Source organism: Abramis brama (genome assembly GCF_963993115.1).
Source record: "Abramis brama genome assembly, chromosome: 13".
NCBI lineage: Eukaryota > Metazoa > Chordata > Actinopteri > Cypriniformes > Leuciscidae > Abramis > Abramis brama.
The window spans coordinates 17,611,204-17,634,750 of record NC_139975.1 but is presented as its reverse complement, the minus strand read 5'-3'; the positions used below and the strand labels follow the sequence as shown (position 1 = coordinate 17,634,750).

The window sequence follows — 23,547 nt, the reverse complement described above, 5'->3', positions numbered from 1 at the left end:
TAATCACGTTCTCTTCACCCAAAGTGATGTGCTTGCATAAAAACGCGGTCGGTGAAAGATGAGAATTACAACCACTTAGCCTGACAGACGCTTTAAAACAAGGATTTTACCCCTCGCAGTGTCTGCAAAACAAACTTTTTAATTGTAATTACAGTTTTTACATTGTAAAAGTGATGATGGTGTGATCAGTTATGATGGTTGCGCAGTTATATTTGTTGCATTAGGTCAGACGAGAGCTTTATCCCAGACACGCGCTGTCAGAGAAAACCCTTGAAATGTTGAGATATCAATTAGTACCACAGTATATGGCGTTTATTTAATGAATACCCTTGAAGGGATTAACTTTGTCACACTTGGCACATCGCCCTATAGGCGCCTCCCTTGCCTAGACTTTGGCGCACTTTGATATGCGGACAGTAGGCTACAGACAGTATGCTGCCCCGGCGACAAAAGTGTAGACAAAGCCCGTAGGAAACATGCCACTGCTGGAAGGTGTTTGGCATGTTAATCCTCTTTGCCGCTGTGTTGGTGTACATTATCACACCTGCGGAAGTCACTGCGATGCATGTAAATAAATCAAAGGAAGGGTCTAAATTCCATTATTAGTCACGTTACGAGCTTGAGAACACATTTAAATTGTAAAACCAGCCTTACTTCGTGTGTCAACAAAGTGATTTGTGATTATGTTTTACCCCATTTGATGTTATGGCCTAATCATGACATTTGTTTTCATATAGTTTATCAGCAGATTTCTCACTTATTCCTCAATGCATAGTCGGTTTACTCAGTGGGACATGCCATAAATCTGCCAAACTGTCTGGCCTGATGAATGATGGGATATTGGCTCAAGTGGGGGTCTTGACTCAGAGGACAGGGGGTGGGAATCTCAGAATATAGTAGGCCTATGTCACAGTGACTTCATTTGCCTCCCTTGGCTACTTCAATGTTGAAAGATAAAAATTATTTGACTTTATTTAATATATAAAAAGTAGGCTATAATTAAATGGCTCACTTTGCTTCAAATAAATGAATTAATAAAAACACAGTGAAAAAAAAATACAGAGAAATTTTACTTAAAATACTCTAATTAACAGAAACAACCCATTCACCCACCACAGACTGGCTATTTGCCTTTCAGGATGCTATGTTCTTTCCCAGGCCACCCTGCTGAGCTCTGATGAATAAGGAACAAAGTGCCCATCCCCTCAAATACAGTACCATGTTGTTGTCATCTCAGCCATGACCCCCATTCCCATCCCCTCCTTATCTCTTATTTTACTGACCTTTCATATGGATAGAATCAGGTTGTAATCTCAGTGTAGCCCTTTGGTTTACTCACTTCAAAACCCCAGCACTAACAGTGATCCCAGTCTGTTCCACGCCACAAAAGACCTATTTCCTTTTAGCTTAAGGATTCCACTTGCGCATGACAAAGGCCAGGAATGCACAGTTTCTTCATCTGAAGAACTGCCACACTCTCCATCAAGCTAAGTACTGACTCCCTGACTTATTTGTCATTCATTATAGGCATCTGGCACTAGTTTATTGGTTTTCTTTTCCATGACAGGTCGATATCACTGATTTCATTATTTGGTTAAATCCTAGTGCCTCCTACTGAGATCTTTTGGGTCTCGAGTTTTTTTAAATATGCACCTCTTCCTTTATGTATAAAGTTATCTAAGTGTGGGAAAATAGTAAAGCACATTACATTGTTAAAACAACCAAGTAGCCTACCTAGAAAAAAAAATTATAATATAAGATCCTATTAAGAATTCATTTATCACTAACGACAAAACGGTTGACCATAAATTACCATTTAATGCCTAAAACATCCTGCAATGAAAGTTCCTTCTGTTTTTTAATTGTAAAAAAAATAGCCATGGCTTGTCTGTAAGGGCAGAGCTTCACCAAAATATTCATCCAAAACATAGACCTCTATATAAACTAAATCAGTAATAAATTATAATTGAGTTCAGCATTCTGCAACAAAGATTTTCTAGACATATTAAGGCCACATCCACACAAAGCCAGAGCTTTCCCTATCCAATCTTTTTTCCCCTCGTTCTAAAAAAAAAATTCCATACACACAGAGTCATCTCAAGAAATATCTCAAGAAACACACGAAACCACTGAAATGACTCAAAACGATGTAGTATACATGCCAGACCAGTATGTGGCGCTGTAATTCTGTGACAGAGATACACTAAAAACGTAAACCTTGCATACAAAACCTGTGTACAATAAAAATATGCTCAGTAGTTTTTTCTACTTCTCTTTTTTTTTTTCTTCTTCTTTTTTTTTAGCAAGAACTTTATTGAACAATATAAACAACTAATGGCCTGGTACAAAATATGAAATGTCTTAATAAGACAACAGTAAAATAAAGAAATAAAATAAAAATACATTGCAAGTAAATAAGAAATAAAGAAATAAAAGAGGAGCAGTAGCTTCTGCAGCACGAACACAAGCATGTAGTCGGCAGTTGTTGTTGCTGTTACGAGACGTAGCGGTGTCTGAGTAGGGTCGACATGTGGGGTGATGACATCATCGTTTCACAAAATACAGACCCTTTCCAAAAAATTAGAATATCATGGAAAAGTTTATTTATTTCCATAATTCCATTCAAAACATTAAACTTCCATAGATTATAGATTCAGGGCCCACAACTTAAATGATTTCAAGTATTTAGTTGTTTATTTGTACATAATTTGGGCTTCCAGCTTTTGAAATTCCAGCTTCCAGATTACATGAAATCACACAGTAATTAGTGATACCATGGTCATTGAACCAGGTTTTGGTTCTTTTGGCAGTGTGGGCAGGTTCAAATCCTGCTGGAAAATGAAGGAAGCATGAAGTGCTCTGAAAATGTCCTGGTAGACGGCTGCGTTGACTCTGGATTTAATAAAGCACAGTGGACCAAAGTCCTCTTTTCTGATGAGAGCAAATTTTGCATCTCATTTGGAAACCAAGGTCCCAGAGTCTGGAGGAAGAATGGAGAGGCACACAATCCAAGATGCTTGAAGTCCAGTGTGAAGTTTCCACAGTCTGTGTTGGTTTGGGGAGCCATGTCATCGGCTGGTGTTGGTCCACTGTGCTGTCCACTCAACGCAGCCGTCTACCAGGACATTTCCAGAGCACTTCATGCTTCCTTCAGCAGACAAGCTTTATGGAGATGCTGACTTCATTTTCCAGCAGGATTTGCACCTGCCCACACTGCCAAAAGAACCAAAACCTGGTTCAATGACCATGGTATCACTGTGTAATTACTGTGTGATTTCATGTAATATTCTAATTTTTTGAAATCCTGTTTTCGTGGGTTTTATGAGCTGGAAGCCCAAATTATGTACAAATAAACACCTAAATACTTGAAATCGTTTAAGTTGTGGGCCCTGAATCTATAATCTATGGAAGTTTAACGTTTTGAATGGAATTATGGAAATAAATAAACTTTTCCATGATATTCAAATTTTTTGGAAAGGGTCTGTATATGGATTGGGTGGCTTTGGCTGTACACACGAAAACGCAAGGGTGTCATTCTCAGATATATCCATTCTGGGACCCGGTTTTAAAAAATATCCGTCTGGACGAAACGCTGATACGATACAAAATTTTTACGTATACATCTAAACGCGTCTCCGTGTGGACAAGGCCTAAGTCATAAATTGAGTAGGATATATAAAAAATTTAGCGCATGGTTTCGGCAGGCATGTAGGCCTATTATGACAGCGGGGCAGAGGGTGGTTGAGCCCTCCCCAGCTCTACAGCACCCCACAATTTTAAATCTGTGGTAAGAAATGGAACAACAGCACACTCTAATTTAGAGCCATTTGGGCAGATTTCAGACTGCCCCGCTTATTTTCACATTACCTCACGTAAACCTCGCTACAGAGCAAGACGATATCAATCCGCTTCAGCTATCTGCATCAGGTCAGTAATAGCTGACATGTCTGTTCAGTGGAGTAGCATATCAATTAAAGGATAAATCATTTAGTTTAAACGTGCTCATGTTAATAGACTATATAATTATGTTTGTTTTGAGAATAGACATGAGATTATTTTCCTCACCATATGTCCTCTACAACTTGTAATATTCTAAAACAACATTCTGAGGCATTAAATTCTACATTAAGGCAACTCTAAATAGCATTCTATGCATGTGTCATGTGCTGTCAATCAACATTAGAGCACCATCTTCTGGGTAAATAACGCAGGGACACTGACTAGACCTCTGCCACATGTGTGACTGCATGTCTTCAGCAATTCGAATATAAAGCTTACAACAAAATGTTTAACATAAATAGTCGTCATTTTATGAAAAAAGTTTGAACAAATTGCAACAGAAGCAAACTCAACTGATTTTGTATCCTCAATATGTCCTGAGTAAGGGAAAAAAAGCCCCGAAGAATCCCATTAGGGGAAAGTTTCGAAAAAGACCCAAATATAGCCTATTCATACGCCTATTAATTCCTTTTCTATAGGTGAATAGGGTAAAAATTTTAACCTTTAGATATCACCATGAAAATTACTGAGTTGATTACTTACATCAAGACAAACAAAAAGTGTATTACAAGTTTTTTGAAATTGTTTGTTAACATGGACAAACGGTGCATAATCTAATTATGTATGTGATAATTTGCATAAATACCACAACAGATCTAAACATAGCCAGGTAAAAATGTCTTGTTGAATTTTGTTGACACATAACAGTAAAATACTTAATGTTAAGGTCTGAATGGAACCCATTTAGGCGAGCATTAATACATAGAGGCAGGAAGAAGTACTTTAAACCAGCCTTTATTAATTATTATTGCAGAGATGGGGTTTGGGGCTGGGTCCGTGGGACTGTTTCTGGGGATTCACTTTTTATTTTACCTACCTTTTCTCCTTACCATTGTCTCCTGTTCTTCCCTCAGACTCGTCCCCCAGAAACAGTCCCACGGACCCAGCCCCAAACCCAATCTCTTAATAATTAATAAAGGCTGGTTTCTAAAGTACTTCTTCCTGCCTCTATGTATTAATGCTCATGGGTACATAATTAGATTATGCACCGTTTGTCCATGTTAACAAACAATTTCAAAAAACTTGTAATACATTTTTTGTTTGTCTTGATGCAAGTAATCAACTCAGTAATTTTCATGGTGATATCTAAAGGTTCAACCCTAAGAAAAAGAATGAATAGGCGTATGAATAGGCTATATTTGGGTCTTTTTCAAAACTTTCCCCTAATGGGATTCTTTGGGGCTTTTTTCCCTTACTCAGGACATATTGAGGATACAAAATCAGTTGAGTTTGCTTCTGTTGCAATTTGTTCAAGGTTGACCCCCATTTTGGCTTAAAATGACTGGACTAAAACTAGAGGCAAGACCCAGAATCTGCACTATAGCTAAATTTACGGTCAGGAGCCGCTGGTTAAAACACAAGCTAGCAGCCCTATGCAAAGAGCCCTTGGTAAGAAGCTTCTTCATTCTTGGAGTCCTGCGGTTGACTGATGAGCGCCATGACATCTCACCTTGGTGTTAGATTGCATGCTGTTCTGTTCCCAAAAGGGATGTTTCCTGTTTCTGTTTGGAAAATGCAATGCTTAACAGGTGAATAGGCACCGGGGATGTGCTGATCTACAATGATCAAATGCATTGCTCTTTCTGTATCTTATGTTGTCTGCATATTTATTTGCGGTCATGGCCTAGTTATTTGCTGTACTTAGAACATGTGAGAACTGGATGTGACTGATCTATAATTAGTGGACTATTGCAATGCTTAACCTACACATGCAACCACATTGCCCATAATTAAACATGCACAATATTAATACAGTACGTTTTTGATGCATTTAAGTTAGAGGGAATCAAGCGTGCAATTATGTACAAATATATACAGTCATGCTCTGTAAACCTATAAGCTTTGAATTTCACATCTTTGGTGATGAGGCACTTCCTCTATACAAAGTTACAGGAAACAGAGAGAGCTGAGAGGCAGCTATTCTGCGTCAACATTATTATCACACTCAGTCAGACCAACTAGCCGCAAGCAAGACAAACGCCTTGCAATCTTCATCAAAGCTGTATACTTTACTAGCTATCATTATAGATAACTGTAGAACAGTCAGTTTATACTAAACTGGAAAAACAACCATTCCAATCACAATGAGTTTTGAAAGTCTACCAACCAAATCAGAGGTGATGTGCTGGAACTCTGGAAACTTGGCTGACTATTTCAAAAAAGTGAGTTCATCCTATTGTTTTTCTGACTAAAGTGCTAGATGCATTCAATTAAAGGGAAATATATTGAAAGCAGTTGTTAGCATTATAAAGTTTAGCATGTAACCCTTTATTGCGTTTTTTTATTATTATAATAATGAGGCTTCTAGCAGACTCTGAATGCTCTTTGGAAGGGTAATCTTTGTAGATCTTTTTTAGTCACACTGTTGTTCTTCAGTTGCTGTGTTTCAAGTGTGGCTGATGGATTGACACGCAATGTGGTTTTCCAAACACGACTATTTGATGGTTGTGTCTTGTTTCTGATAACCTCAGCTAATTTATAGCCTTGTCTTGCAATAATTTTGTATATTATACAATAAAGTATATTGTAAAAAATTCAAAACTATATATTGTAAAAATAATAATAATAATAAAAAAAAGTTTATAGTCAGTAAAGTGTTTTTCAAAAGTATATGACTGAGTTTAAGTGCGAAGCATGACTACAGAGCAGTTTTTAGTTATCACACTTTTTTTGTGTTTTCAGATGAAACTGCTGGGGTGTGACAGGGTGGTGAAGAAAAGCAATATGAATGGTGCAAGATTCTTGGTGAGTCTTTTTGTCGCTCTATGACACATATACTACAACTCAGACCTTACAACTTAAATCTATGCTGCATATAATAATCATTAAACAATATCCACTATTGTGCAAAGGTTAGGCATGTTAGATTCTTTAAAAAAAAAAAAAAAAAAATGTTTAAAGGTAGTAATTAATCTTTAATTTTATTGTGCCAGTAGGAAATATACATTTGATGTTGATATATCAATGTATTTTCAAAATGAATTTCCAAACATTCATTTTGCCTTAAATAATCCAGTGAGATTTTTGAATGCACAAGGAGTACGACAACAGACGGCATGGTCCACAGAGAGAACTGATCTCACCATCGAGTGAATAAATGAAGAGAATAAATGTCTCAGAATAAACTTCTCCAAGCATCTTGGAAAAACCTACCTGCAAAGCTATCTTAAAGGGATACGCCACTTTAAAATGAAAATTCTGTCATCATATACTCACCCTCATGTTGTTTCAAACCTGTATGAATTTCTTTCTTCTGCTGAACAGAAAGGAAGATATTTAGAAGACTATAAGTAACCAGACAGTTTCTGGTCTCATTGACTTCCATAGTATATTTTTTTCCTACTATGGAAGTCAATGAGACCAGAAACTGTCTGGTTACTGATAGTCTTCTAAATATCTTCCTTTCTGTTCAGCAGAAGAAATAAATTCATACAGGTTTGAAGCAACATGAGGGTGAGTATATGATGACAGAATTTTCATTTTAAAGTGGAGTATCCCTTTAAAAACTGTGCGCAGGTGTACAATAAAGTGATAAATAAAATCTATTTATGACATTATTTTTTTTCCAAACATCCCCATAATGTATTTTTATGCCTAAAGTGCCTAAAACCTTTCACAGTACTAAAGTTTTGCATAAATTTCTCACAGCACCTTGTAGATGTTACCAAGTGTTCTTATGAATTTAGTCTCTCTCTCTCTTTTTTATGTCACTTCATGTAATCCCAGATGAACTCGATGAGATCAGATTTCTGTGTGGACCAAACCATCTATTGATGGACTCCTTGTGCATACAAAAGACTTTTGCAAAGTACTGTATGCTCCGAAATGCTTAGAAATGTCAAATCAATATAGACATAATAATTCCTGTTTATATCTTGTTCTAGAACATGACTGATAAGGACATGAAGATGTTTCCCACAACGCATATCCCGTAAGTTTAAGCTCAACAACAAGAACAAAATCTCAGAGATGGCAAAATGTATAAACGAAACATATAGGCTAGGGATAAAGGGCATGTGCCTACTGGCTCTGTCCTGTCTGATTTAGCAGACAATTTTAACAAAAGTTTACTAAGTATAAGCAAACTTTATTTAATCAGTTCATGCATTCCATGGAAATCGTATACATGACTGTGGCTTTGGTAGCACTATGCTCCACTGTTTGAGCTACATAAACACTAATATAGATTATAACAACTGTCAAATACAAGACACTAAAAAGCCTGCAGACAGAGTTCTAAAAAAAATCTCCTAAATGTACAAAGTGACTAACCATCATTTAGACGGTTTGCATAATATATCTCTAATTTAAACTTGCCTCCAAATATTGATGAAAAAATAAAATATATTGTCTGTTAAGCTGGTAATGATCATTGCTATTTCTTTACTTTTGTTTTACAATTTGGAAGATTTATCACAAAGATCTGCAAAGATATTAACCAGAATAACAAACAAAAGAAGAGTCTGTTTCATAGGTAAGCAACATCAGTACTTCATAATTACATGATTATTTTTGTAACACAACTTTTTCTTCATGTTTGAGAGTTTGTCATTTTAAAATGTTGTATTGACTAGATCAGATCATCGGATGCCTCCAAACCCAGGTAACTAACTCTTGTGCAGCTACATAAACAACTGTGGTTATACTTAACCCATAACACACACAACCTAAAATGTTTCTATATTTTCTTTGGGGAAAAATATGCAGAACCTAGTCCAGCAGGTTGGGATTCTGATGAATTTGTAAGTCGCTATGTTATACTTTTTAAAAGTCTTCTCGCCACCATCGTTGGACATTATTATTAAATGCAAAAAGTGCATTTATTTTTTTCCAGGACCAAGAAGAAAGTGACAATGACTATGAGGAGCCAGATAATAATGTATGTGAAGACAATTACATATGCGCAGAATCATGTGATAATGAGAAAGCTGACACTTCTGATGATGACTATGAACCACCGCCTAGTGAAATACCCTGTGAAGTACCGACTCACTTTCGTGTTTCAAAGCCTCTGGGTGATGGTGATTATTTAGGTAACACATAATGCAAAAAAAACAAAAAACAAATCACTATACCCATGAACAAAAGAATCCATGTATCAGAGGATTCACTCACCCATTCTATTCTGTGGCTCTGTGTAGACAGCGGCCCACGTGGTTCTCCAAGACCACCCCAGAACAACAAGTCAACATCTCTTCCCAGAGGGCTTATTAATGTAAGTAAAAATCTTTAGACAATCTCAAACTCATCTTACTGTAAATGCTGTAATGTCCTGCACAAGTAAAGCCTTTCTTTACGTTCAGATATCTAAGCCTCCATCACGACCGGATCCCTCTCCACACAGGCCTTTCGTTCCTCCTAATCAATGTGAGTGAGTTCAATTTCAAATTCCTTTAATATGAAATCATGATGTCTGAATGTTCTGCAAATCATATCCACAGCCAAACCTGGTCCAGCTGTGCCAAGGGTAGACCGCAGTAAGAAACCTGGCTCATCTACAAAAAAAGATACTGGCAAACCAGGTACCATTCAGTTTTCATTTGAAAACGTTTAAAACCTTCTGTATTGTATGGTAATCACATTTACTGTACCTTAACTTAAACATTATAATTTAAATCCTTACAGCAAGAAACACCTTACCAATGCCTCCTAAATCAACATTTCCCACACAAAGGTAAGTATCTTTATCAACGACTTGCATTCGTTAAGTCGGAGATCAGTAGCGCCTACATTTTTTTTTTCAATCTTCAACACAGATTTGACATCCAACAAAGGGAAGAGCTTCCTCCTCCACCTGTACAAATAAATGTGATGATGGGGCAGGTTAGTGCACTACCTATAATCATGATTCATGACAGCAGACGTATTTGAGACACACAAACAAAATGTAAACCCAAGACATGCAGTTAGGCTGGACAACCACAAGATGGCACTGTTGTGGTTTGTTTGACAATGAAGCTAAACAAAGGAAATAAAAGTCCAGTCTTGAGCATTGTTTCCTATCACAGAAAAATTCCTACTGTAATAATGAGAGCAACCACATACTAGACCACACTGTAAAGGCTGATTCTTTGTTATGCTCTCAGGACATGGATCCAGAGTGGTATGTGGGGCAAATGACACGAGCAGAGGCCGAAGTCTCACTCAGACACGTGAATAAAGTGAGTTCCACCACTCAAGTATCCCTTCCTTAAAATAATTTGTATAAAATGTGGAATAAATAAGCTTTTGTGAGAGAATTGGAATTATTTACACTTAAAAAATACAGATCTTTGCCCTGTATATGAGAAAGAGGGGAAAAAATAGAAAAAACAAGTGTATAATGAAATGAAGACACTCACACTGAGTGATGGACATTGTCTTTTTTTAGGATGGCACTTTCTTGGTGAGAGACAGCTCAAAGGGCTGCACAGAGCAGCCATACACACTCATGGTGCTGCACCAGCAAAAAGTGTACAACATCCAGATCCGCTTCCTTGGAAGCAGTGATGGCTATTCCCTAGGCACAGGCCTAAATGGCATTGAGGTAATATCTGTTGATTATGACAGAAATGTATGTAAAGCCTGACATAAAATAGTTATCCGATTTTTTAATGTTTTTTGTTTTGTTTTCTTTATAAGATATAAATTCTATATTCTTTATATATTTGATACATCAGGCTTTTAACTTATACCACAATTTTATTCAAAGGGCTTAAGTAAGCAACACATGCAATTTGGTGCAATTGCTGATAATTATATGGCCAAAGCTTCAGATGAAATTCTGATAGCTTTATAACAGTATAGCAGACTACTCGCATATTTCTCTCCCAATAATGTCTTAGTAAGACGCTATTTAAATGCTAATTTTTTCTCTGTTATTGTGGGGAGCAAAACATATAATGCTTTACAAAGATGAATGAGAAATGTACAAATAAACATTCCTCAAAAGCCTGATGTATCATTTGATTGAAATATTATTACTATAAGTTATTCTTCAGTAAAGATTTCACAGCAAAAAGACACCACAACCTGAAGGGGAATGTTTTTACTGTATGTTTACATGACCACGATGTAATAAAAACGTAAAAGTCTGTGAAAACGTCTAAAAAACACTGTATTGTGCTGCCAGGCCAGTAGTTGGCTATGTCACTTTGTAAAGAAACAATAGACCTTATTCACAGCAGCCCCATATTTGATTTTTAACGGGAATCACTGGGTTGTACTCAGGGTTTGAAATTAACACCCGCCAACCCGCCAAATGCGAGTAAAAATCAACTGTGGCGGGTAACGCTGACAAATCACTAGCCAATTTGGCGTGTCACTTATTATATTTACTCACTTTGCTGGAGAAGTTCGTGTAAGACAAATCTGCGCAGATTTAGGCCTAGCGCAAATACTTTGAAGTCATCATGATATATTCAATACAGTATATTGCGCAGAATCTGCTCATATCTGTCTTTCTTGAACATGACTGTCACTAATTGTCACTTGATTGTCACTAATTGTTAATTGACTGTCACTTGCAACAAATTACGGTGCGCTTGTTCATTTACATTTAATAAACAATAGCGAGGATTAAAAAGCATTTGGTTAACAGAAAAGACATTATTATTTTCCAACATCCTACATTTTTTTTAATGTTCTTTGTACTGTATTGATCTGTCCACCTAAAACACATTTTTGATGAAAAGGATGAGAATGAAAGAGGAAGGGAGGAGATGGCTGGGTGACAGGATTTTGTTTGAATAAGAAATGAATGTATGAAATACAAATTGTATAATATATATATTATATTATATTATATATATATATTTTTTTATTATTATTATATATATTCTTTTTGGTTAATAGAAGTTCTGAATGGCCAGTAACTTAATGTAGTAGAAAAATTGGCCGGTGAGTGAAAAAGTTCATTTCAAACCCTGGCTGTACTGTTATTTAATGTATTTTTGGATTGTTTTGCCAACGAAAAACTGCAAAATATCTTTCCGAGAAATTCCAGTAGACAAAAAAAACCAGACAATCTGGGCTGTGGAAAATTATAAGTAATATAATTATACAGCTTTTTACAGAGGATGACATTAAAAACACGGTATGTCCCTCACAGCCTCACTTCTATACCTGTCATGGTACTGCTCTGAATAAGGTCTATAAACGCCTAATAGACTGAAGACGTCATTCACATGCACCTGACATCGCCATTCTTGTAATTTCCAGAGTGGCGTAAATGAACTGCCAAAACACATAAAAAGTTTTTAGTTGAAAACGGTGTTGTGTAAACGCCTTCTTAGATTTATAGTAAGGATACATTTACATGACAATGATGCACAAAATGTTTTTTTTTTTACAGATTACAACATAATCAAAACGATCCCTGTTCACACGGATCCGCGTAACGATTATGCATGCCAGACCAGTAGTTGGCGAGTTGACTTTGTAAAGAAAGACTACGCACCTGTGCACATACGCATTCAAACGTGCATACCTATAGACAAAAAACGTAATACGCGTGTGCATGCCCACTGTTTTCACAGATTCACATTTTTGTAGTTTACACTGAGACAATACTGGTGTCATTTTTAAAAACTTGCACATTGAAACTGGTTTTCAAAAGTTTGTGATTTCAGGCCACCAAAACGCCATTGTGGTGTAAATGAACGGCCAAAACGCATAAAAAGTTTTCCATTTTTAGTTGACAACAGTGTTGTGTAAATGGGCCCTTTAAGGCCTAAAAAGTAAGCTGAAAAAGTTATGATAGGTATAGACTATCAATCAGACGATAGAAGGCATGAAGATTGTGAAGTTTTTCAGATTCGATCATGTTGATAATTTAGAGGCCTTAGAAATTTGTGTATCAAATCTACATTACAGTAGGCTACAGTAGCAACTGTAAAGAGTGAAGTGTGTATTAGATTACCAGCTGTGGTGACTGTTATTGGTTCAGTGAGATTCAAAGTTCCCTCAATCAATCGACTTGCATGTGTGTCACAGAATTTCTCCAGTGTCATGGACATGGTCGCGCACCACTCAAAGACCCCACTGGTTCTGATAGACGGAATGGAGCGTGGAGCTGGACCTCAGCGGCAGTGCTGTCTTATGCACCCAGCAGGTTACTGACCCACAGAACAATCTTAATAATAATACCCAGTTAGCATTATAATTCTGACTGGGTTCCAGTGTCAAAAAGACTTTCAAAAAAGAATTCAGACACTATTCAGTCTGAATAATGAGCATTTATAGGTGCTGGCATTCAACGGCAGGATATGCAAGCACTCATCTGTCCTTCAGAAAAAGTATACAAAGTATATGACTAAATTAATAAATCATATTTAGTTTGATTCGATCAGACAGGACGGTCTACACTTTTTAAATTTTTAAACACTTTCAATGTTAAAATCAAGAGGCATTTTTACACTCAATGTTAGCTAGTGGCAACTTTACTTATCAACTCACTGTACATTTGTCTGTTTTAATTTAAATATTTCTAATGCTTTAAGTGTTTGATCTTAATATTGTCTTATTAAATTGTGCTGTTTAAGTAAATTATAGTAAACTCCACCTCACAAGTGTACTTCTTTGAGTTACATATTTAGTCTTCCATCATCTGTGCACGGCTTAACCATGTTGGGGTTTCCACGTCAGTCTGGAGGCACGCCATTTTTTCAGGGTGTGTGAAGCACACGGTCAGGTTACACTGCAGCAGCTGGGTCTTCACTGAAAACAAAGGGTGTAGTGGTTGAACATACAGCAATAAAAACACAAGGAGAGACCCTCTTATTCCATTATGACTGACTGAAACATAACCAGCACGAACAGGTTATGTTTACTGTAATCAAAGTATATAAATAGAAGCATTCTGTTATGTATTATGCAAAGGTTACTGTTAACGTACATCCAAAATAAAAATCTATTAATTCATTATTATTATTTTACAGTAATCAATGTAAAATATTGCTATTGCAGGGCTTGATAATCCACAAAAAGCCGGCAACACAAATGCAAGTGACTCGAAATATACAAAGATGCTCATGTTTGAGTGGATATGCTGGGCACAGCAATAGATCCATGCAGCCAATGTTTTCTTGTTAAACTTCATGGCTCTATGACATAATAAAATTAATTATTATTGACAGCCCTGGAGGATTTGTGCTGATATGTTTGTGTTAGCACTGACGGCCAGCAAAGATTAATGTCTTAGCTCTGGCTCATCGCTAACTGCCACCCCTGGCAAGGATGGCACATTTTTTTAAAGATTTGTTCAAGTAATACCCATTTGAAAGCCACCAGAAGAATTTCTGTCAGCACTCTAGAAAGAGGAACTATTAAACTGCCAGTACATTTCAAAATTGTCAAAACATGGGTGTGTGGAGATGACTTTCAAAATTGTGCATTATTATTACATTTCATAAAGTTAAATATTAAATAAAGGCAGTGACTATGAGGTACAACTGTCACTAACAGTCACTGAATTATGCTAACAAAAAAAAAGAAAAGAAAAAAGTCAAACTTATTTACCTTCCAATCGGTCCATAAATTCTGACATTAAATCCAACTGCTTCAAGATATAATCTAGGCCAGCTGAGGCTCCGTGTTCACTGTTCTTGGTGGAATTTGCCTCAGGCTCCATCTGTAAGTCCATTACATACAGAAGTAAGAAAATGATATCATACAATCATTTATAAGATCTCTATCTGTCTTAAAGGGATGCACGAAAAGAAATCTAAAAATCCCGTCACACATCCCTTCTTATAAAAACAGCATTTTGCAACAAATTTTACAAACCTCGTGAAGCTCAGAAAGGGATTTGTAAAACTGTTTAGTAAATCAGTTTACAGTTATGATTACTGTAATCAAAGTATATAAATAGAAGCATTCTGTTATGTATTATGCAAAGGTTACTGTTAATGTACATCCAAAAGAAAAATCTATGTGCAAATCTATGTTCCCAAATGTGCAAACAAAATAAATCATTAAATTTGGAAGAACAATTAAATCTGCATACAAAAGTAATATAATGAGCTGAACATTTAGAAGCATTTTAATGACATTAGATGAATAATATTCACAATCGGCATGTTTGCTTTGTTGATATGTTTATTAATTTGTGTGAGGGAAAATAACCATGTAAAATCACAAATATACAAGGCAACATGAATAACTCTGGCTAATCTAGGCTAATGCATAAGCATTAACAATATTAACAACATCAGAGGTCTCTGTTCTAAACAAAAACTTGAATCTATTCTTGGGGGATATTATGTTCTTGAGCATCAGGATGACATTTTTTATCTTGTCCATCGGTGGGACCACAGATGACATCTTTGCACTTGAGAAACTCATTCTCCAGACTCTTGAGGGATTCAGCCAGATCTGGACTGGTGCGGAGTACAACCATATCATAGGCCATCCAAGACAAATTCACTGAGGACGAAGAAAATGATTATTGACAAAGTACAGCATTATTATTAAACGGAATGCACTATTAGTTTGTTAGTCTAACGTTACCTGAAATATTTTCCATTTGTTCAGTCATCTTCTCCAAATGTTGGTTCAGTTGTAAACACTCACGACCGAAGTCCTCACATAACTGCACACTCGAAATATCTTCAGTCATCTAAAAACCATCAAACTTCGTAACTCCAGCTGAATTGTTGTTACGCTACTTAAACTCTCATATTAAATTAATTAGGTACATTTTAATTATGGATTAAATAAGAACAAGTTGAAAACGTAGGCCTACATAAGCTAACGTTAATCAGTTCGTTTTCCGTCAATAGTTTTCTCCCGTCACTCAAATAACGTTATAGGCAAGTCCACCTCAGGCCAAAGAAAGAGTGATTTAACTTAAATTACGTTAATAAATTAATATATATTTAGTGTGAGTAGAAATTTACAACGTACGCGGATTACCTTGGTAATGTAGCGAACCACAGACAACCTTTAATGTTTCTTGTTTTATTGAGACAGCTGACAGTTCCTTCAGCTCGAGCAATGCACGCGACACGCAGATTTAACGGCTCTCTCTCGCGTGCACGCGGCTCACATAGGCATAGGCTACCTTGTGTGATAATCAACTCGAATATAAATTTCGCTTTATTTTGGAAGCCTTAGCTTAAAAACAACTATTCATTTACGTCATTACGTCCCGGCGTGGATAAACAAACAAGTAAATACACACAATTAGCACTTATTTGAAACAACAATATTTTGAACATAGCCTATCTTAGCTAAAAAGGTTTTTGTACGCTATAAAAAAAAAATGTTACCAACACTTTTAAAGGAAATGCAGTTTAAATAGGAGAATTGTACGTTACAATGACGGTAGAATGACCGTAAACAACCATTCTACTTTCAAATAAAAGCTGCAATTGAAACTTTTTCATGAATAAATTAATCATAAAAGTAAAACAATAAATAAAAGAGCTTGCTCCACATAATATATATATTTCCCCAGGAGTTTTAGGTTGTAGGTTTTTGGTTGTAACAGAAAATTCCAGTGTGTCAGTAAGGCTAAAGTCTGAATGCCTTCAGGTGAAGAGGAGTGGAAGGGTGGGTGGTCATGGAAGAGCCCAAACACGTGGAAGCTTTCAAAAAGGTGGGGCTGAGGAGGTGCTATATGCATAAAACAGGTGCAACAAGTGACAATGTTGATACTGCAGAAGAAAGCACAGTAGCTTTGAGAGAGGACACAAGCAGAACAGCGCTAGAGCTCCTGAAAATATTCATAGACCATAAGGTAAAAAAAAGAAGAACAGGTCATCAGAGAGAGAGAAAGAGAAGAAAAAACACTTATTTTTAATCCCAAGTGGAGCACCATCAGGATCACCAAGCAATGACATCCTATGAATCTCAAGGTCAGTCTCCGACGAGATGTGGGCCTCAGTTCCCTAGCTTGGGACAGGAACCTCCAGAATTGAGTATGTACAGCGACAGCTACTATCCCCCTCCATCACTGCCGAGTCCACAGCGAGCGAACCCTACCTCGTATGAACTCGGAGACTATGCTGCCTCATCGCCTAACCCCTACCTGTGGTTCAACAGCCCAGGGATGAACAGCGCTCCTTATCTGGGTGGAACGCCTGGCCCTGCAGGACCGTCTTTTGTTCCCCAGCACTACGGCATGCAAAGGCCCTATTTGGGACCTGGGGGACCAGGTGTTCCTGCTGGGGATCTGAGCTGGTTCTCCATGCCCTCTCAAGAGGATCTTATGAAGCTGGTCAGGCCACCTTATTCATACTCTGCTCTTATTGCGATGGCCATTCATGGTGCACCGGAACGCCGCCTCACTCTAAGTCAGATTTATCAGTATGTTGCAGATAACTTCCCTTTTTACAACAAGAGCAAAGCAGGATGGCAGAACTCTATTCGTCACAACCTCTCTCTGAACGACTGTTTCAAAAAGGTTCCACGAGATGAAGATGATCCAGGTGAGTTTTTGCGGCACTTTGATTATTATTTATTACATAAATACAGTAGTACAGTATATATACACAATATTATTAACTTAGTATATATAAATGTATATATATATACACACACACACACACAATATTATTAACTATATAAACATTACAAATTATTGTTTATCATTTAAATATTATTTATAGAAATATTAAAAATATAATAATAATAAAAATATATATATTTTTAAACTGTATTTAATGTGAAATGTATCTCTCATTTTAAAGGTAAGGGCAATTACTGGACCTTAGATCCGAACTGTGAAAAAATGTTTGACAATGGCAACTTCAGACGCAAGAGGAAGAGAAAGTCTGACTGTATCCCAGAGAAGAGCAGCTCTGAGTCAGGAGACAGTAATGGCAGGGGCAGCCCGAAAAATCAAGCCGTTGACATTTCCACTTCGCCTGAAAAGGGCCCTTCACCCACATCCACAGGTCCGTCGCCATGCTTGAGCAACTTCCTGACTGAGATGTCTGGGGTCACGGCTGGCTCTCTCGACATGGAAGGAGATCCCCTGAGTCGTCCCTTTACGCTCAGTCTGCCAGTGGACGGAGCACAAAGAGCCTCGCAACCCGCAGGCTTCAGCACCTACTCCCCCAGCTCTACGGTGTCCGAGTGGGTATCACCTCTGCCCCCACCGCCATCCATTTCCCCATCACCTTCCCACTCCAATTTAGGTTACAACGGGCCTACTCTTAGTCAGTTTAATGGGCATTTCTACCCTGGTTTGAGCTCGACGGGTATTCTTTACCCCCGGGAGGGCACAGAGGTATAGGAGGGGAAGCGGGTGACACCGAGAAAAGACAAGCTGAATGATAAAAAAAAAAACCACTGTTGTTTTCCTGAAACTATACACTGCTATGGCCTAACCAAACTCCTCTGAGTTCTGTGGGCACAAGATACGAATGAATTCCCACAGGAATGGCCTAGTCAGCATGAGATATGACAGGCTGACTCTAGCAAAGGCCCCTGTTATCAGCAGCTCCGACCTGAGGTCAGCTGCTGACATCGAGCCATTCTACGCACCTAATTCTTTCTTAACTCATATTACTGAAACCGAATTCAAGCGCCTGTAATGAAAGCGAACTGATGAATCACGTCTTTTGTGGGCAGAGAAACTCCAGTTAAAATACATATGGTGAAGCAGATTTTCTCTGCTGCATGCTGGTATTGTAACATGATACTGTCAGTCTTTGTATTTTAACTTGACAATGTGTTTTGTTTATTGTAAAGTTGGGTATGTGTGAATGTTCGAGTATATTTTATTTTTATTATTTTATTTTATTTTACTATGAGGTCGCTAAGGGTGTATATTGATTCTTTTTAATAAAAAAAATATTTAAAATAAAATTGACTCGGATATTATTCAGTTGAATAATGTTATTTATTAAACAAACAAAAAAAACTTTTCATTTTATTAAAAGGAAACTTTGACTCGGATTTAGTGACTATGGAAAAAAAAGATGACCTTGAAAAAACTAGAACTTGTTTCACCAGGTCACTCTTAACTGTCACTCCTTCCTCTAGAGACTTTCACTTTGTACTATGTAGGCTACTGCTGATCCCACAGTTTTTGGCAGTGCTTCAATTTTACTTAAAATTTGTGATGATGACATGGGAGATAATAAGATGTAAGACAGCACTAGTTGCTCGAGCTTGATCTTTTTGTTTAGTTAACAGAAAATGTTATACAGCCAGACAGTGACTGATGGTTAACAGATTCCGTCACGTATACGATTCCTGTTCCATTAATGTGGAGACCGACACAAATGGACAGCTCATTATTTTTATATATATATATATATATATATATATATATATATATATATATATATATATATGTGTGTGTGTGTATGTATGTATGTATGTATATATATAGTGACTTCAAATGCCTTTAGACATTTATTTTGTCATAAAAAAAGTAAACATCTCAACAAACATAATACTGAACCTTGAAATGATAAAACAACTGACATACTGTTTAAACTTAAAATAAAAATATTTGGGTATTTGGACTTTTTGGTTGTCAACTTTAACGTAAAGGTGATTAATACCTGAGGTTACTGAGCTAAGGTCTGTATTATAATGTGATTTGAAGAATGAAAAACTCAGTGAGCTTGTGTTTAAATAAAATGAGTGACAGATTAAGTGATTATCAGGGGAACGCTCTTCCTTCTGTATATATCCCTTTTACTATTTGAATAAAAGTTTTTTTTTCCCATGTTGCTAAAAACAACAACATTCAAGTACACACTGCCAAGTTTTGGTAGTGACAACTGCATTCTACACGGGAATGAATCCACTAAAATGAACACCTGAAAGTGTGATGATTGATACTGACATAGTGATAACCAATAGTAGTAAAAAAATAGATATGTTTATTTAATTGAGAAATGTTGAAAGGCTATGTTTTGATGTATTATATTATAATTAATAATAATAATAAATAAATAAATAAATAATGAAATAAAAAAGTTACGTAAAGTAAGTATTTGTAAGTAATCTACCCAGCACTGGATGTACGTCACAAAAGAAAAGACTATTGCAACTTCCATTTCATGCCGACTTTAAAGGTAGTGTATTCCAATAGTTTCTGCCATGGTATCGATCATGGTACTGAGAATTATGAAAATGTATTTTGGTATTTCACAACTCTATTAGCCTACAACCTAAATAACCTTTCTCTATTATTACATTAAAGGTCCCGTTCTTCGTGATCCCATGTTTCAAACTTTAGTTAGTGTGTAATGTTGTTGTTAGAGTATAAATAATATCTGTAAAATTATAAAGCTCAAAGTTCAATGCCAAGCGAGATATTTTATTTAACATAAGTCGCCTACATCGAACGGGCCGTTTGGACTACATCCAGGGTGCGATTTGCCGGGGGGGATGCGTGGGATTTCCCCCTTTCTGGTCAATGTATCCCTGCCTCTGCTTAATTATTTTTATCCCCGGTGGGGATAAATTTATCCCCCCCTCAAAGTGATCAGTGCTACTTCACTAGTGGCGAGGAGGATCACAAAACTTATCACGGATCCGTGGTTTGATTAAAGTCCATTTTATTTTAAAATGCGCTACTTTGACTGGCTCCGCAGCCTCTCTGTAATCACCACTCTGCAGACTCGCTCAATGTCCCGCCCACGGCGCTATATGATTGGTTACACCTCACGAGTAATAGCCTATCAACACTTGCGAGACGGTTGCAGGTCTTTTTTTACGCCGCATATTCAGCATAAGCGGGAATAAACATCACAGTCTGATTTTCTGTTTCTATGATGACAAGCAGCCCAGTCACACCACTAAGAATGGCCGAAGTTACACATACAGTGTTTTACTCAATTGAGGCTAAACGCAAAGGTTTTTTGATTACTCACTCACTCTTGAGTGACTTCAATGTTAAGTCAATGTAAAGACGCGTTTACGCGCGTCTAGAGGTCCTGGGCGCGAAGGCGTTTCGCGCGGCGTGGTAGACGCGAAGCCCGAATGAGGCGAATTGACTTTGTCGGCCTGGCCCGCCACATTAACTGTAATTATGAGCCCGAGCCCGATTTAAACCCAGGGGTGGCGACAGGGAAGTTGAGATGAAGCAAAGATGAAGTTGACGATCGCCATCTCCGTAGTGAATGCGCATATAGCCTATGGATACATACATGGATTACATCAGAGTGTTGCCTATTTCTTTTCGTTTTTAATTGTTTCGTTTAAAGACATTTCAAGCTTTCTTTAGATATATTTCTTAACATTCTCTTTGAGGCATACACTTAGTTTCGGTTAATTTATGTTGAGATGCGCTCCAGTTAACGTGCACTGCAAGTGACCGCGGCGCGCCTCTATGATTATAGCCTATGTCTGCTATATTTGCTTCTTATTTATTAAATACATGCAATTCGTTGATGAAAAATGTATTAAAATTAAGATACAATTTATACAAAACGAAATTCACTTTAAAGAAAGTTTTTCTACAAAACAAAACTTAATGAAGTGGTCAAAATCATGTCTGACCCACTCCAAGTCTCCCGATATAAGCTACTGCACATCCTATCTTACTTGTGCTGTTCACTTTTCATAAATCAACATAGATGGAAAAAAATAACATTATAATATTGTAACAAATATGAAACTAAATGAGCTTATTTAATGGCTACAACACATATAGTAGGCCTACACAATCTCTGTACAAATTGCTGCACATTCATTTACTGCTTCTGAATTTTGCACACATAAGTTGAAAGGCATTTGTTTGTGCATAGTAAAACATATCTGCAACATTTATCAAGTTCACAGATAATTGTGCGTGCATTTATTAATTATTATCTTAATGAATAATGCAACAAGGACAAATCATGTAAACTGCCTTGTTTGTTTATTCAGAATGAAATGGATCGCAAATGTATCCGAATGAAGAAACGCAAAAAAAAAAAAAAACCTGAACAATGATGAACACAGAAAATGAACAAGAATGAACTTTGGATGAACTTTGGATGGCCTAGGAGGAGTAGGCCTAGTAGGCTACAACTCTAATTTAATTCAACAAGGTTTTAGAATATAGAATATTTTTTAAACAAAATAAATATTTTTAAAGTTTATTATCCCAGGCCGGTGTGATGCGTGCGAGTGGAGGAGACGCTGAGCATGACACGTGACGTGTTGCATTTTGTAACACAAGTGCTGGATCAAGGGCCCGGCCCGGGTCGGGTCAAGTTCCGGCTCGGGCAGAGAATCTAAGCTCTGATTTATCTGATCCTGTCCATTAGCTTTGATCCATGTACTGCTTTTCAGAATGTCACCAAGTACAAATATTTATGTAATTTTTCAGCGCGAAAACTCTAGCTAGCTAGCTGGGAACAATGAAAAGGGTCCAGAGGAGCAAATGCAGTGAATGAAGTTCATGTTCTCATGATTTATTTTTATGAATAAAAATGTTTCAAAACATCCCCCCCCTCTGTTTTTTTCACAAATCGCACCCTGGTTATAAGCATTTGAAAAAAAAAAATCACCACTAGGTGGCGCTGTTTCGAAACTTCTCACGCTCCTTCAGGACATTGTGCTGATGACCCATACCAAGTTTCGTAACAATCCGTTCATGCGTTCTTAAAATACAGCATTTTAGCACAAAATTCAAAATGGCCGACAGTCAAAATGGCCGATATGGTAAAATTGGATATCAGTCGACTCGGCATGTCGCCCTGAATCTAACGAGACCACTTTTATGATTTTTGGACAAACTGTTCAGAAGTTATAAGCAAAAATAGCCATTTTTCATATCTCCGGACCAGTAGGGGGCGCTGCGCCGAAACGCAGCATGTAGCCTCAGGTCATGCTTGTGATGACATGTACCAAGTTTGGTCTGATTACGATAAACTGTTCCGGAGATACAGCCTTACGACTGTTTTCGCAGGCGCTACGTAAAATTTGTTCGAGCGTTTATCGAAAACGGTTTGACGAATCAATTTGAATTCCATACCTTTTGGTCACCACTGCCTGAAGATGATCTGGTTCAATTTTCGTGCAAATCGGACAAACAGTCTAGGACGAGTTCGAAAAAGTAGGTTTTTCGAAAAAATTCTAAATGGCGGCCATATTTTTATGACGGAAAATGAAGTGCAATCGAATCGGCATGAGCTCAGGAATCAGAGGAAAAAATAATTTTGTAGATTGGCCTTACGGTTCAAAAGTTATTAGCAAAATAAAAGTGAAATTTTGGACAGGTGGTGGCGCTAGAGGGATTGGTTTTAAGACACCAAATTTGCTATGGTGACTTTTCAGACAGTCCTCTATCAGTGTGCCAAATTTCATAACTTTCCCGCAAGCGGTTCTATGGGCTGCCATAGACTCCCAGAGCGGAAGAAGAAGAAGAAGAATAAGAACGGGAACAGATACAATAGGTGCCTCCGCACCTTCGGTGCTTGGCCCCTAATTAAGCAAAGAAAATACATTAGGCCTAATTTTACAACCTATAGGGTTTAATATAATTTATGTATCTTAATGTTTATTATGTGTCCAAAGACTGTATTTATGAATGCTTAAAATGCATGCTTAAGCTGA

The 23,547-nt window shown here is 37.2% G+C and overlaps 3 protein-coding genes across 3 annotated transcripts; 2 read left to right on the top strand and 1 right to left on the bottom strand.

Moving 5' to 3' along the window:
• The first annotated feature begins 5,969 nt into the window (after window positions 1–5,969).
• On the top strand, window positions 5,970–13,599 carry lcp2b (lymphocyte cytosolic protein 2b). The gene is made up of 15 exons (XM_084133481.1): window positions 5,970–6,221; window positions 6,742–6,804; window positions 7,944–7,990; window positions 8,468–8,533; window positions 8,634–8,662; window positions 8,767–8,801; window positions 8,894–9,092; window positions 9,201–9,274; window positions 9,363–9,426; window positions 9,501–9,581; window positions 9,685–9,733; window positions 9,816–9,882; window positions 10,146–10,220; window positions 10,430–10,585; window positions 13,033–13,599. Exons 1-15 carry the CDS (start codon window positions 6,144–6,146, stop codon window positions 13,156–13,158), a joined length of 1,209 nt encoding a protein of 402 aa, XP_083989607.1. The 5' UTR covers window positions 5,970–6,143; the 3' UTR covers window positions 13,159–13,599.
• A 1,540-nt stretch (window positions 13,600–15,139) lies between these two features.
• syce3 (synaptonemal complex central element protein 3) lies at window positions 15,140–16,058 on the bottom strand. Its single transcript, XM_084133483.1, has 3 exons — window positions 15,952–16,058; window positions 15,547–15,655; window positions 15,140–15,462 (listed from the first exon to the last, which is right to left on the bottom strand). Exons 2-3 carry the CDS (start codon window positions 15,653–15,655, stop codon window positions 15,281–15,283), a joined length of 291 nt encoding a protein of 96 aa, XP_083989609.1. The 5' UTR covers window positions 15,952–16,058; the 3' UTR covers window positions 15,140–15,280.
• A 623-nt stretch (window positions 16,059–16,681) lies between these two features.
• Window positions 16,682–18,891, top strand: foxi3b (forkhead box I3b). The gene is made up of 2 exons (XM_084133482.1): window positions 16,682–17,468; window positions 17,730–18,891. The coding sequence occupies exons 1-2, from the start codon at window positions 16,874–16,876 to the stop codon at window positions 18,275–18,277; spliced, it is 1,143 nt and encodes a 380-aa protein (XP_083989608.1). The 5' UTR covers window positions 16,682–16,873; the 3' UTR covers window positions 18,278–18,891.
• The last annotated feature ends 4,656 nt before the right edge of the window (window positions 18,892–23,547 follow it).

Coding starts and splice junctions, on each gene's coding strand:
- lcp2b (XM_084133481.1), top strand. CDS start 6,144: ATGAGTTTTGAAAGTCTACCAACCAAATCAGAGGTGATGTGCTGGAAC. Junction 6,222..6,741: donor TGGCTGACTATTTCAAAAAA/GTGAGTTCATCC, acceptor TTGTGTTTTCAG/ATGAAACTGCTGGGGTGTGA. Junction 10,586..13,032: donor CAGGCCTAAATGGCATTGAG/GTAATATCTGTT, acceptor TGTGTGTCACAG/AATTTCTCCAGTGTCATGGA.
- syce3 (XM_084133483.1), bottom strand. CDS start 15,655: ATGACTGAAGATATTTCGAGTGTGCAGTTATGTGAGGACTTCGGTCGT. Junction 15,463..15,546: donor ACAAATGGAAAATATTTCAG/GTAACGTTAGAC, acceptor CTTCGTCCTCAG/TGAATTTGTCTTGGATGGCC.
- foxi3b (XM_084133482.1), top strand. CDS start 16,874: ATGACATCCTATGAATCTCAAGGTCAGTCTCCGACGAGATGTGGGCCT. Junction 17,469..17,729: donor ACGAGATGAAGATGATCCAG/GTGAGTTTTTGC, acceptor CTCATTTTAAAG/GTAAGGGCAATTACTGGACC.